The sequence below is a fragment of the Arachis stenosperma genome, chromosome 6 (genome assembly GCF_014773155.1).
Source record: "Arachis stenosperma cultivar V10309 chromosome 6, arast.V10309.gnm1.PFL2, whole genome shotgun sequence".
In the NCBI taxonomy this organism is placed as follows: domain Eukaryota; kingdom Viridiplantae; phylum Streptophyta; class Magnoliopsida; order Fabales; family Fabaceae; genus Arachis; species Arachis stenosperma.
In genome coordinates, this window is record NC_080382.1 from 136685637 (window position 1) to 136701469 (window position 15833).

A 15833-nucleotide genomic window follows, 5' to 3' on the forward strand; every position below is an offset into this window, starting at 1 on the left:
ATTAGTTAATGACATATCGTCCAACAAACAATAAACACATTCTAACTAAAAAAGTTAACAACAACAAACACATTATTTTCTCATCGTCCACTTTACATTTTTTTAATAATTTTTTGCACTTGTTTACAATTCTGTTAAAAGCGGATAAGATAAATCAATTAACGCTCCAATGTGAATGATCAACTCTAAAGTTGTAGCCTTTTTCTTTTTCGTTTGTGATTGTATCTATTAAAATATAACACATTTAATAACCAACTAATCAAACCAAAAAGACTATCAGATAATATTCTATTAAAATGACTATATCCAAGAAATTATTTTACCTGCATTAAGCGCTGTATCATTGCGACTGTCTTCATCATCTTGGCCGGTCGACTCATTATTGTCATCTTCATTGTCATTTTTATCCTCATCCTCATCCTATTTCTCTGTCTCTTTAGCTAATTGATGTATCAAGCTTCTAATTGCTTCATCCATACCATGTTATACCACCAGTGATAAACGCTCAAAGTTAAGTATTTTCTTTGTGAACGGATGGAGTGAGGTGAATCAGTGAAAGGGTAAGTGGTTATAAAAAAAATAAATTAAAATTAATATTAATTAAAAAATATTATTATGATTAGTCTTTATGGTAATAATATATACAAAAACTAAATTATATTAGGTATCATTAATATTAGATATGTTACATCTTAATAATTAAGAATATATGAAGATTAACATGTGGAAAGAATGAAATTTATGATAAATTATGTGATAATTTGTGTGAAAGTGAGTGTGATAAAAATTTAATATGTATAATGATAATATAAATAAATTCAATTTTAAAAATTATGACTGATTATGGCTAAAATATTTTGGTTTTAATATTTTTTATTTTATAAAACATCATAAAATTTAATAACCCTGTCATATTAAAATTAGAGCTGCACATGGATTGGATAATATTCGCATATTCACGTATCTGATCCGAATTTTGTGGATATTATCCGATCTGCAGAGCCATCAGATCGGATCGGATTTGATCCGCAATGTAGTAGGATCGGATTGCGGATTCGGCAGTGATATCCGCGGATCCGATCCGTAAATCCGCATATCCGCACATCACATATAAATAGCATAGTTTAAAAAAGTAAACCCTAATATGATATGAATTTTAGTGTGTTATTTTATGAATTTTATGATATTGTGTTTTTAATTTTTTATGTTGTACTTCAACTTAGAATAATTAAACTTAAATCTTGTGTTATTGTTTTGTTCTTGTTTTTGTTATTGAAGAGAATTATTATTGATAATATTTTAGGAGTAAATAGGCTTAGACAGATTAAAAATAAATTTTCTGAATATTTTTTGTAAAAACAGCCAAACAAAATCTCAAAATAATTTTTTTGAATTATGCGGATATATTCGATATCTGATCGGATCAGATCGGATCCGGCCTAAAAACATGTAGATATCGTATCCGATCTCGATCTGACGAATGCAGTACGGATAAAATTTTAGGTTATATCCGATCCGATTCGATCCGTGTGCGGCCCTAATTAAAATTTAGTAAATATCTTAAAAAAAAAGATAGCCGATGTCCGATGATGCTAATACCCTGAATTTCTGGTGTGGTTAGATACTTAGATTAGAAGCAGTGACTTTCGAAACACTCGTCACTTTATAGTACTTTGCAGCGTTACTTAATTGGGAGAAGAAAAGTAGAAAACCCCTACAAACCTGTCTTTCCCCTTTTATTCTTTCTTTCTTTCTTTGTTTCTTTTCCTTGCCCTTCAAAATTCAACATTGCAACTTCTAAACACCTCTCTACTACCACATCAAATCCAGATGCAAATCCCTTCAACTTCGGATAGCTATTCCCATTGAGTGAAAATTAAAAAACAAAAAATAAGAAAAATGGGTAAATGGGATCACCGTCGCCCGCGTAGGTTCTTTCGCCGCCAAAGATCTCCGCTCCATCCCTCCGTCTTCTACGACATCAATGCTCCGCTTCCTGGTAACCTCTTACCTTACCACTTTTTTTTTTTTTTTTAAATTTTCTTGTGCGACCTTCATATTCTGGTCTCAATTGTTTTCCTTCTTTTATGTTATTTGTTTTTAATTTAAAAAAATTGTTGCACTGGTAACAGCAGGATTTATTTTAGTGTATTATAGGGAATTAGGGTCAAATTTTCGTTTTCAAATTACTGTTTTATTACTGATAATCACTTCTGCTTGTTGTAATCTTTTCATAACTAAAGAATTCTCAATTGTGATAACATTTAGTGAAAATGACAAATTTTTTCCCCTTCAGACTCTTCCTTGAAACTTAATACACCTTATTTCTGCATAGATTCTGTGACTGTGAGCATAGGGTTTTGTTCTGGCAGATTCTTAATCATCAAAAGGTTGCTTCGGAAATTGGAAGTTAAATAAGTTAGATTTGATTGGAAATAAGTTAGTTTTTTTATTATCTATTTCGGATGTTGTTGTTTACATGTCACTGAATATGCTCACTCGATTTTTCTTTCTGTTGCATTCCTTTGAGTTTTGTTCTGTTAAATTATTTTGTAAATATCCTCTTCCTTCAAACATAAAAAAAAAAAAAAAAAAGGAGCAGCCTAGTGCAGAAGCATCCTGTGTTAACACAGGTTCCGGTTAAGGGCCGTAATGTACGCAACCTAACTGATAGTTACATCAAACATAAAGGGAGAAATAAAAAGTAAAATAAACTCTGTAATAAACCGGATGCTGCATTTCATGAATGTTGCATAGGTTGTTTGATTTAGTGGATTCCAAGGTAGCCTAGAGTTAGATAAGACTTCTAAATTCAGTATTGATATTGAATTTAGTGGTCTTATGTAACTCTATTATTTAATGGTCTATTTCAGCGATTTTCCAGAGCTAACTTTCACTGGCTGGACATACTAACATGATGGAGGGCATTGATTCGTTATCTGCATTATATTACGTCTGAGGAAGAATTTACTATGATGATATTTATTATAACTCTGCCAGTGTAACTTAAATAGTTCATCTACTGATTATGTTGTTTTCGATCATTTTAGACTTTTCGCAAGACGGTGTACCTTTATGGGAGAAGAAATACTGCACTTTGATAGGATCAGTGCCATGGCAGAAGATAGTTGATTCAAAGTATAGTATCAACTGTCATGGTAATGTGCTCAATTGGAATGATTCAGCTGCTGAAGAAGCATTCCACAATGCCAAAAACCTTTACCGGGCAAGGATGAACAACCTCCCCAGCAATATTTCTCTGCCTGATCCTAATATGTACGTTGATCAAATAGATTGGAACCCGTACATTGATCCCAAACTGATCAAGGAAGTGGATAGTACTTACTTTCCTGTGCCTGGCGACGAAAAAGAGAGTTCTAACAAAATCAAACGAACAAAAATTTCACTGGATGATGAAAATGCTTGGGATTGTGCTGGTGAAACTTCTCCTAGCAGAGCTTTTGAAAATAGAGTGCAAGACAACCAGGAGGATTATGATGTTGATGATCCTGGAAATGTGGATAACACCGAAAATCCTTGGGAGAGGAGCATTCCTCAACGAAATGGAGGGTTAAATAACAATGCATGGGAAGGTGGCCGCATTAATTCTTCAAGTTGGAACGAAAGAAGGGACCCTAACATTCACTCTGAGGTTTGGAAATCTGGATATTCTGCTTGGGGGAATGACTGTAAGGGCTTTCTTTCACAGAAAGATAAAGGATGGGATAATGTTAGGGATAATTCATGGTGTCAACAGAAATCGGATAATTTGGTTGTTGGCAGCAACACTTGGAATTGTAAATCGAGTCAGCAGAATGCAACTTCTGGGAGCACAGGATGGGGTAATGTTAGGGACAGTTCGTGGTGTCAACAGAATTCAAATAATTTGTTTAACAGCGGCAAACCTTGGAATTGTAAATCTAGTAAGCAGAACACAACTCCAGGGAGCACAAGATGGTGTGATGATAGAGACAGTTCATGGTGTCAACAGCATTCAAATAATTTGGTTAACAAAGGAAACCCTGGGAGAAACAACAATGCAAATATGCAAGGATGGGAGCAATGGGAAAATTCTCTTGTTTCAAGTAATTCACAATTTAGACGAAACAATGGAGGTACGACACCCTGGAATCAGAGGTTTCAAAGGAAGGAAGGCTATGATCAACAAACTTTTGATCATAACGGCTCTCAGTTTCAGAGAGATGATCGCCAAACAGGTCAATACTGGAGGAGGGAAAATAGTAAAAAGAGGAATTTTGCATATCACTAGGGATTTTAGAACATACTGTGCCTTGTATTTTTTGTGAGCAACACATTTTTTGTTACACTTATAATATTTTGATGCACTGGAATGGCACTGCTTCTGGATTTTGGTGGGAAGCTGGAGTTACTGAGTTGTACAAGAGTAAAGGATCATATATGTCAAGGATAAGAGAAATAATTACATCTCAATTTGGGGGGAATTGTCTTATTCTTGATGCATAATCTCTATTTCACTGCTATGTATAATTTTTTGCTTTTCTAGCAGTACCCTATATATGGTATGGCAAATTTTGGACTCATTCCATGCACTTGTCATTCAAAATACTTGAATTAATTGGCTGACATTTTAAAATAATTTTACACTGTCTTTGTGTACAATTATTAGTTAAACTTTATTTTTCATGGTTCTGAGAATGGATCGAATCAATTGGTTTGACCAAATACCGGTTATCAGTTACCAGATTGATAACCGGCTTAGGATAAAAAACGGTTATTAGTGAACCCGTAGAAAATTGGAAAAAATAGTAAATCGAGTGAATCAGTCTGATTATTTAGTGGTTAACATATTTAAAATAGTAAAACAAACGATTTTTTTTAAAAAAAAATAGTTTTTCTATTCATAGATATATTTTATTATATTTAGTTAAATTCCGATTAAATTTTAGTTGAATCTTTAAATCTTTAAACTTCTAATTTTACTGATTTGATTATCAGTTCGGATTTTAGAACCTTGTTGTTTTGTTTGTATTGTATCTCAACGATTTCAAAGGGTTTGGAGCACTAGTGCTCTAAATTTTTCTTTGATTTGGAGCATTTTAAAAGCAGTTTGCTCAGATGAATGTCATTTTAAGCTGGAGGCCGTCTGAATTTTTGAACAATGCCTCGGTGAATTTATCCTTCTCAGTCTATAGTTGGAGGCTGGAGCAAGTCATGACCTGTTTTTCAGAGTTAACACATCTTGAGGTAATAGGATTATGGGAAGGCTTATTCGGCTAACATTTGATTATACCGTGCCTTAAAAATAAATGATGTTGGCCCAAAATTTAATTATAGCATGCATGGTTGCATACTAGTTCCCTCATTCCATATTTCCTTTTACCAATACTTGTGCCTGGGGGAGTTGAGAACACACCACAAATGGTGCATTACACAATCAGCTCTGAGCTCTCCATGAAATGGCATCCTTAGTTTTTGTTTTGTTGGTTTAACTTTAAAAAATTAATTTTAAGAAAAATTATTTTAACTTTTTTAACAAATTGATAGTGGCCAAACTAGCCTTTGATCACCAATTCACCATATATAAGAATATGTATAGGCACATACTTATTGTTCGGAACCTTTTAAGGATTTGCTCTTATCACAAGAAAAAAGCAATGATCAAATTATTTCACTAATGTTATCATGTAGAATTAAATCTATATATACACACCCCTCTTTCTCATCAAGCCTTCTGAATAATAATATTTTACCTCTAAATCTGTAGAAAAACATTTTACATGATTAATACTTTACAAGTAGGAAAACCATGGCAAGATACATAAAACTAAGATAATCATTGCAACAACAAACAAAAAGCAAAAGCTTGAAGAAAGATGCTTCTTCTCTTTCCCTCCTCATTCTGATGTCTGATAATCTATCTACTGCAACAAGATCAACCTGAAAAAGTTGTAATTCAAAGGCCAAAAGGGTGAAAGTTAAGCTTCCCTTATAGGCCTGTTGCGAGAACGCGGAAGGGCAGGTTCTTGTTGTACAGGAGTTTCTGCATCATCATCATCATCATCATAATAATCTTCATCTTCGTAATCATCATCGTCATCTTCATCAGCTTGCATGATAGCTTCATTCATTGCCATCTGGTATTTGAAAACAAAAGGATAAAATACTGTTTTAGTCTTAACATTTGACCTAATTCCTAATCCAACAAAATTACAGGGTGAAGCATCTTTATTGCCTAATACCAATTTCTTTATGACAATCATAGTTAGCTTCCAATAAAGCATAATAGCTAAGAGTTGATTAGAAACTAAGAATTGCATGCAGAGGATCAATGAACTCATGGAAATTAAGACCAGAGTTTAGATTCTAATCTGAAATTTTGCAGTTTTGACCGAAAGACCTTGTTCAAAATCGCATTACCACAACAACAAATTAGGGCTTCATAAACTTGTTCTAACAACTTAACCTTCAAATTATCCCGAAGGAAGGAGGGGAAATAAGCATAATTGATCATTTAATCCGCAAAATTTTATGCATTCTTCATTTGAATCTCCAGAATTTTCTTGAAACTCTTTTACTCCTAGAGTTACTAAAATTACATCCTTTTATCATTAATAATTATGATTATTATTAGTGGTGGTTACCTCCTCAAAAAATTGTTGGTCGAGTTTATTGGCAATTCGAAGGGAGGTGAGGACGGTGACAGCGAGGAGAGAGAGAGGGAGGCCGATGGCAAAGGCGATGCTACTTGAGCTGGGGCCCGCACGAGCTGGGGCCACCGTGGAAGGCCTATGTTTCCGGCGAAGCGGCGGAGGAATGCGGAAGAAAGGAAGCGGGGAAGAGAGTGACTTGGAGAGGTGAAAGAATGTCGCCATGTTTGGGTTGAGGATAAGAGTAAAGTACTTTTGTTTGGGTTTTTTAACAAAAATAAATTAATTAAATTTAATATTTACATAATAAAAATTCAGGTATAATCAACTTCGTATAAAATTAAAAACTGAGACGTTAAATAAAAGTTTAGTCAAATTGATTAAATTATTTAATGATTTTCAACTATCAACTTCACGTGAAGAAGTTAAAGCTGCGTTTAACACTGAGACAGAGACACTGAGGCACAAAATCGTGTTTGGCAGAAGAGATATGGACAAAGACAATGTGTCGAGAGACACTGAATTAGTGTATTTTGTATCTATCCTGACGACACGGAGACACTAACAAGGGACACAACTTATTTTTATTTTTTCTTTTATTATTCTTGTTAATTTTTCATAATTATATTTTTTATTGTTATATTTTTCATCTCAAATTTTTTGAATGAAAAAATAGAATAAATTGAATTTTCATAATTTGTTCTAGTTTATCACCAAACAGAATACAAAAATACAAAATTTTGTGTCTCTATCCATCAGTATTTTATCCTGTCCTATTTTTAGAAACAAATGCAACCAATAAAATTGACTACATTTAAATTTTTACCCATTTATACATATATCTACATTTTGTGTTATTTATATTTTTTCACCCTGTTACTTATTTTATTTATACCAAATGCAAGATAAATATATACATATTTCTCTTATAAAAATAATAAAATGAGATTTAGATTATTTATTTAAAAACAATATTATAATAAACAAAATTTTGATGTTTATATAAAATTATAAATAGATTACTTCATCTAAAACTACACATTAATATCTCTCATTTTTCTCTATTTTTTATAAATGATTGATGAAGAATATATTTGTAAATGTATATTCAAATACAAACATGAGGGATGGTGAATTGGCGACGGAGTCTCATTTGAATGTGTTTATCCTACATTGATGTCAGCGTAGAGCTTGAAGAGAATTTTTATGGGTCAATAAAAAATTTTAACATAAAATTGTATAATGACATATATATTAAAATATATTTTTTAAAATTTGTCAGATATATGAGAAAAAAAAATAATTTTATAAATAAAAATAATTTTAAAATAACATTTTCTGAATGTTAAGTGCTTTAAGATTTTTAATAATTAAATTAAAATAAAGAATTTTATTATTTTTTAATATAAATAATCAAATTATCATTTAAAAAAATCATCTTTTAAATTAACTTTAAAATAATTAATTTATTGTTGTTTTTATGGAGATCTTTAGTTTTTTTTTTTTTTTTTTTGGTAGAGAGTGATATTGAGAATGTATAAAGATTTTGTTAGTTTTCAATTAATTAGTTATTGTTATTTATTTGAAAGAAATTAGAAATGTTGGGTACAGGTCCCTTCAAAAATCAACGATTTTGATATCAGATTTTTTGGCTTGAAGTTGAAAACCATGAGTATGTTTGGATGGTGCTTGACTGTCAAAGAAAAATCTGATCCAACAAATGATGGAGATATTAAGAGGTGTATTAGGCCTTATAACTCTAGTAAGCAAGTTCCATTTGAAAACAATGATAAGCGGTTCAGCACCGTCAGAACCACCTCCCCTCCAATACCTTACTCTAATCAATCACATAGACAATGAGTGCGTAGTTTAGACTGATGCACCAAACAATAGATACGATGAGTCTGAGTTCGTGTCTGATACCTTAATTATTTCTGCAAGAACCAACTTTTATGACTCATCCCAATTCTTTCAATGGTCTCTCAAATTATTACAGCACAGATGAAGATTTCAAGTTTCATTTGAAGCATAAGTTTAGGAATAGAGAAATCATGTGTCGAATAAGGTCATAGAGTCCAACCAATTGAAATATCATTGAAAGTCTTCATGTTTTATAGTAGAGGAAAGCTTCACATATACCAGTGTACTTGATTGGTATACTAGTATTCTTTGATTTTGAACAATTCAGATATTGAATAAAATATGTTAAAGACTCAGATGGTGAGGAGATCACAAGTTGTCCCCTTAACCGAAAAATGAAGCTTGGAAATTCTGGGAGCATGCCCTTAGAGCGTACGACACACATCACGACTGCGGCTAAGCGGCTCTCTCCAAGCAGCAGCTGTGTTATGGAGTGCCAGGCCTGTCCCCGTGCGGCTTAGGTGTGGGTTTAATGGACCATATATAGTAGGGATGTTAGCGGTACGGTTTGGATTGGTTTTGAATCAAAAATTCATCCTATTCGAACACTAATTTACTTGCGGTGCAGTTTGGATTGGATAATGTTTAAAAAAAATCCGATCCGATCCGATCTAATTTTAAACGGTTTGGATTGGATTGGATTTGCGGTTTTGTAAATTAAAAAAATTAATACATATAATAAGTCTCAATATCAAATTTTAAATAATTAACAATAATATAATAAGTCTCAATAATATTTTAAAAAGTCAACGATAACATAATAATAGAAATAAAATATTAGATTAATTAAAATAAACAAATAAATAATATTTTGAACATAAAATATTTATTAAATAATAATAATACATGAATAATATAAAAATGTATAACAAATTGAACATATTATAAGAATAATTATAAATATAATAATAAAATAAAAATATTATAGCATATTGTGCGATTTGAATTGGATTGGATCGGTTATGAAAAATAGATTCGAAATCTGATCCAATCCAATAATTTACAAAAAATAGAATCTAAATTTGAATTAGTACGATTTTAATTAATTTTAATTTAAATTAAATTGAATGAGTGATTTAATTTAAATAGATTTAGATTTGAAGTCCCCTAATATATAGTGGTTGAGCCTTTGACTATGTAATGTCAATGTCATGCTATTGTTCGTAAATCTCTTCATGCAATGTTTCTTTTTATTTTCTGTGGCCGTCATTCTCATGTCTAGTGCCTTGTTTATCTCGAGTGGATATCATTAACTTTTTAATTTGTCTTAGGTGAATTCTAATTTCTATGACAGTAGAAAGAAATTTTTTTTATGTGTGTATATTTATATTGTCAAAAGGGTAGTGTGATAAGTATTTAGAAAGAAAGTAGTTAAAAAAACAAGATTTAATATATTGTATGTGAAATGTAGTGTATTTTATTTTATGTAATATGTGAATAATGTATTGATTAAATAGGCTAAGTATATTTATGTTAATTAGTTATTAAAGATAATGTTAAATTTGGTATGATTTTTTTTGTTTTTGAATGTACATTCTCTCTTCCCATATCACAGTAATAACTGAAAAAATTTTTTTGAACCAATAAATCTAAACTAAAGTTAATATAAAAAGAAATCTAAGTTAATAATTGTTCTTCCAACTTATGTTACTTGAAAAAAAAATTTAATTAATTATTTTTTTACATAATAAATATTGTCTAAAAATTTAATTTTTACACACAAAAATTTATTAATATTTATTTTAAATTAAATTAATAAATAGATAATATATATTAAAATTTTTTTATCATTTTTCAACACACTTCTATCGTCTAAAAAAAAAACTAATTATATAATTTTGTTAAATCTGTTCAGACATACTTTTTTCGTTTAATAAAATAACAAATATTAAATATCCACTCAATAACATAGTATATTCATTGTAAAAAATTAATAATTTAATTATAAATAATAGGTTGCATCTAAAATGTTCAATAATAACTTGAAGTATTTAAATTTTTTTTGGACAAATTTTTTTTGGAATATCAATTATTAAAATATTTTTCTTTTTTTAGTATTTGAAATTTTTTTAATTATTTTTTATAAACAACTGTAAATAGATATTTTAATGCAAATACAATAATAAGATAGTGTCTACATAATACCGAAAAAATGATCATATTTTCTAATATTTTTTTTGGTGTCTACCATATTTTTCTATATGCATGATATTATACAAATTTTGGGTACACATATTTTTAGTGAGTTTAATTTTGATATATTGACGGTGTAAAATGTGTTTTACACAGTCGTGTAATTATATTTGGTATTTTGGATGATAATTCACACCGTTAATATAAAAAGTAATTATTTTTGTTAATGTAGTGTTACGTCATTAGATGTAAATATAAAATTATTTTATACTAACACTGCATTAAAATTAAATTTATTTTTAATTTTCCTTTATAACAAAAAGTAAAGTCTCTTGTTACAATTTTCATTCTTAAAAAAAAAATCAACTTTTCCAAAACATATATTCTCTCTTTCTACACCATAAAAATGGCAGTATTACAAATGTTGTTTGGCATCAATAATATTTTTTAAACAATTAAATATAATTTTTTTGTTTTATTAATTAAAAAATAATTTAAATATATAAATAATTAATAACAAACTATTTTTATAAGATGTCAAGAATATATGGTGTTTGAATAATATTTTTTTATAAATATCTTTATGTATCCAGAATAATATTGACAGATATATTGATATAATATTTAAATTAAATATATATAAATATTATCGTAATTTAAATGTATGTAAATACGTAAAGTTATATATTTTTTGTTGGTTAAAATATGTAGATACATTTTTATATTTGTGAAACTGAATATATCTAAGTCATCAAAAAAGAAAAAAAGGTATATATTAAAATAAATAAAATTTATATTTTTGCAGAAAGAAAGAGTGTACATTCAAAAATAAAAAAATTATACAAGACCCAATATTATTTTTAATAATTAATTAACATAAATATAATTAGCCTATTTAATCAATATATCATTTACATGTTACATAAGACAAAATGCACTATATTTCACCTATAACATGTCAAATCTTGTTTCTTCAATTACTCTTTTTTTTAAATATTTGTCACACTATCCTTTTGACAACACAAATATATGGCTCATTAATTTAAAGGTGGAAAACATTTTGGTGTATTGTGTGAAAATGGAGTAACTGTGTGTATTACAAATAGATGGATGTGTCAGATGAAGGGGTGACACGCAGGGGGCGTGGTGCCATCAACACGTGGGGGGGCGTGGAGGCTAGGTGGCATGCTGTGGTTGAGCCACCTAAGCAGCACGCAGGGGGCGTGCTGACGTGGCAGAATTTGGTTGGCCAGGAGGTGCAGCACGTGGGGGCGTGATGAGTCAGCACGTGGGGGGGCGTGCTGACGTGGCGAGGAGTGATTGGTCCAAGTATGCAACACGTGAGGGGCGTGATGACTCAGCACGCAGGGGCGTTCTGACACGTGTCAAAGCGTGATTGGTTGAGGCAGGCAGCACGTGGGGGGTGTGTTAAGTGTACTGCTCTATATAAGGTAGAGCTCGAGAGTATTTTTCATATTGAGTGAGATTTGAGTCTGTTGTGAGGATTCTCTGAGGCTGTTGTTGGTGTAATGGAGGGCACCGTAAATTTGGTGGTGTATCGCAACGGTGAGATAATACATAATACTCATGAGGGAGTGAGGTTTATGTCCCAGAATCCGTTTTCATTTGTGGTTCCATGCACGATGACGTTAATGGAGCTGTAGAACGGCCTCTGTCAAAGCATGGAGAATGATACGTTAATGAGAGTGAGCAGAATTTTGTATCGGAATCCGGTTGTGGTTTTTGGTGGTCTAATACAGATTGATGCCATGTCGATCACTGATGAAGCGAGTATGCAGAAGACGTTTCAAATTCACCGGCAGACTCAGATGCGACACCCACAGATTAAGGTGTACGTTGATTTTGAAACTGTAGAGGCAGTGGCGGTTCAGAATGATATAGATATACATGATGATAGAGCTGTAGTGTACCAAGGAATGAATAGTGACAGCGAAGATGACTTTGAAGCAACTTATGAGACCGGCGACGAAGATGAGGATGGTAATGTGGGAGTTGAGGCAGCAGCAGAAAATGTAGTGGTGGGTCCGTCGAGCAGTCAACCGATGGACGTTCCACCTTTTATGTGTTAGTTGGATCTCGAGGCCATGCATGCCCCCGAGTTTCCGGAATATACAAACATAGGTACGTGGTGACTAAATAATAATTTTTTGTTAGTTTATACGTTCGATTGAGTAATAGATAGTGTTGTCTTAACCGGACCGGACCAGCCAATTCGATCGAAAAATTGGTGAACCAAACATTGAAGCGGTTCATCCGTTAATTAAACTGAATAAGGAAACGAACCAGTATGAATCGGTAAAACCGGAAATGAACCGATGAAAATCGGTCAAACTCGATAAACCGGTCTAACCGAACCGCTGAAAATTAAAATAGTTGAATATTCTTAAAATGTTAGTAAAGATATGTATTTTAAATTTTAACTTTAAATTTTTTTACTATTTTTTAATTTTGTTGACATAGACGTTGCCGATGCTGAGGACGGGGAGTTCTGGATTGGAATGGAATACAGTTATAGAAAGTTGGTCATCGCAGCAATTAGAAGTTTCACTATTGCTAAAGGAGTTGACTATGAGGTGTATGAGTATGAGCCACAGACATTCTATGCAAAATGCAAGATGTACGAGCGTGGATGTGACTGACTTATCCGAGCTAGCTTGATACGGAAAAAAGGTTGTTGGGAGATACGAAGATACAAAGGTAGGCACACGTGCACGATCGGAACGATTTCACAAGATCATTCCAAGTTGGACTTAGATACAGTTGCTGATGCTATAAGGCCATTGGTCGAGATGGACCCGTCCATCAAGGTGAAATCTATAATTGCGGAAGTCTAGTCAAGGTTCAACTATACCATTAGTTACTGAAAGGCTTGGTTGGCAAAGCAAAAGTCCATAGCCAACATTTTCGGTGGTTGGGAGGATTCTTACCAAGCCTTGCCATGGTAGCTCTCGATCATGGTGCAGAAGATGCCTGGTTTAGTTGTCCAAATAGAAACACGACCACTGTACAACGGGAATGAGGAGGCGCAAGGTGTAAAAATACTTCATCGTGTATTTTGGAGTTTCAATCCATGCATTAGGGCATTCAGGCATTGCAAGCCCCTGGTTCAGGTTGACGGCACACACCTATACGGAAAATATAAAGGTACACTTCTAGTTGCTGTTGCACAAGATGGGAACCAGAACATTGTGCCTATCGCCTTTGCCTTGGTGGAAGGGGAGACAGTTGATGCGTGGCACTTCTTTCTCAGGAATCTACGAATGTATGTTGTTAGAAAAGACGGCGTGGGTATGATCTCAAACCGACATGAGTCAATACGGGCAGCAGTAAATCGTTCCGGTGGTGACTGGCAACCTCCAAGAGCATGGTGGATGTTTTGTATAAGACACATCGGCAGTAACTTCTTAAGGGCATTCAAAGTCCCTCACTTGCAAAATCTTGTTATCAACATAGGGTATTCAAGAATGATAGAGGAGTACAATATCAACTATAAAAGGTTGGAAGAGCGAGGCGAGGCATATGCCAGGTGGTGCGATGCCATTGGACTTAGACATTAGGTATTAGCATTCGACGAGGGACATCGATGGGGCCATATGACAACGAACCTTGTCGAGTGCATTAACTCAGTGTTGAAGGGTGCCCGTAATCTACCTATGTTGGCACTGGTCCGAGCAACATATTATAGGTTAAATGAATTTTTTACGCGGAAGAGTGCCGAGACTCACGAACGCAAGCGTGCTGGATATACGTACTCTGCATTTGCGCAACAGCGGATAGAAGCAAGTATGCAACAGGCTGGGAATATAGTTGTGCACCGCTTTGATAGATGAAATGAGGTGTTTGAGGTACGCGAAATGACTACTGGAAAGGTGCTAGTTGTTGATCTTACGCGACGGACGTGTAACTGTGGCCACTTTCAAGTTGAACGAATACCATATCGCCATGTTATTGCTTTCTGTGCTAACCAGTGTCTCGATGGCAGTTGTATGTGCATGATGTGTACAAGATGACAGAGGTTCGTAAAGTATATAGGTTTGAGTTCACACCATTAGGTGATCCCGATACATGGCCTGCTTATGAGGGACCCACATTGGTCACTAATCCCGCGCAGAGGCGAACGTCTAAAGGCAGGCCCAAACTGACCCAATACTTGAATAAAATGGACTCACACGACATGTGTGGTCCTCGGATATGTCGTCTATGTGGTGCTCAGAGTCATAGTCGGAGTAGGTGTCCTCAGCGTGCTGGACCGAGTGGTGCTGGTTCGTAGTTTAATATTGTCATGTTTGTATTTTTTAATTTGTATTTTGTTAGTAGATGCTTTTGAAATTAGACGTGTTTGTATTTTTCAATTGAAGTCTATCCATTGATATTAAAATGGTCGCTTAACATTGTCATTAACTAATTACATAAGTTAACAAAATAAACATTAAAAACGATTTAAATATGTTAACAAAACAAACATTAAACACGATTTAAATATGTTAACAAAACAAACATTAACTGATTACATAAGTTAATAAAACAAACATTAAACACGATTTACATAAGTTAACAAACCAAACATTAAACACGATTTACATTAAGTTAACAACCGAAGCTCACTTCTTTCCAACGAACCAGTGCAGTCCCCTTATGCATAATGCCCATCTCTAACCGCGATGGAGTATACCTATCAGGTGGATTTCGCTCCGTCCATAGGTCATATGGGTGACCTCGAACTGAGTCATCTACCCCCGGAGCTCCCGAACCGCCTGCCTCTGTAGGAGTGGCTGACCCACCTGCATCTGTCGGAGCGGCCGACCCGCCTGCCTCAGCTGGAGCGGATGGACCGGGGTTGAACGTGTCAACAACTGCGTATGCTCGCTGATGCTGGATAAAACCACTATCACATGACGCACTCTCTGACGTGTGGTCGGAAGTACGACCCCGCAAACCATGTCCCATATCTACTGATGCCCTACGTGAATCAGCCGGCACTGACGGTGAAGGGATATCACTAAAATCTGACCAGCCACCCAAACCAGCGTCAGTCCAATGCTGTAGTTGCTGATCTCCGGGTCCGTCGCTGGAGAAGTCAAACCAATCATGACCGGAAGGAATGGTAAGTATGGGATCATGATGTCGAGA

General features: G+C 33.5%; 2 protein-coding genes across 2 annotated transcripts; one reads left to right on the forward strand and one right to left on the reverse strand.

Annotated features, from left to right (window-relative positions):
* The first annotated feature begins 1667 nt into the window (after positions 1–1667).
* On the forward strand, positions 1668–4772 carry LOC130933273 (uncharacterized). The gene is made up of 2 exons (XM_057862840.1): positions 1668–1999; positions 3051–4772. Exons 1-2 carry the CDS (start codon positions 1900–1902, stop codon positions 4268–4270), a joined length of 1320 nt encoding a protein of 439 aa, XP_057718823.1. The 5' UTR covers positions 1668–1899; the 3' UTR covers positions 4271–4772.
* A 925-nt stretch (positions 4773–5697) lies between these two features.
* LOC130936134 (uncharacterized) lies at positions 5698–6873 on the reverse strand. The gene is made up of 2 exons (XM_057866138.1): positions 6624–6873; positions 5698–6116 (listed from the first exon to the last, which is right to left on the reverse strand). The coding sequence occupies exons 1-2, from the start codon at positions 6852–6854 to the stop codon at positions 5958–5960; spliced, it is 390 nt and encodes a 129-aa protein (XP_057722121.1). The 5' UTR covers positions 6855–6873; the 3' UTR covers positions 5698–5957.
* Between the last annotated feature and the right edge of the window lie 8960 nt (positions 6874–15833).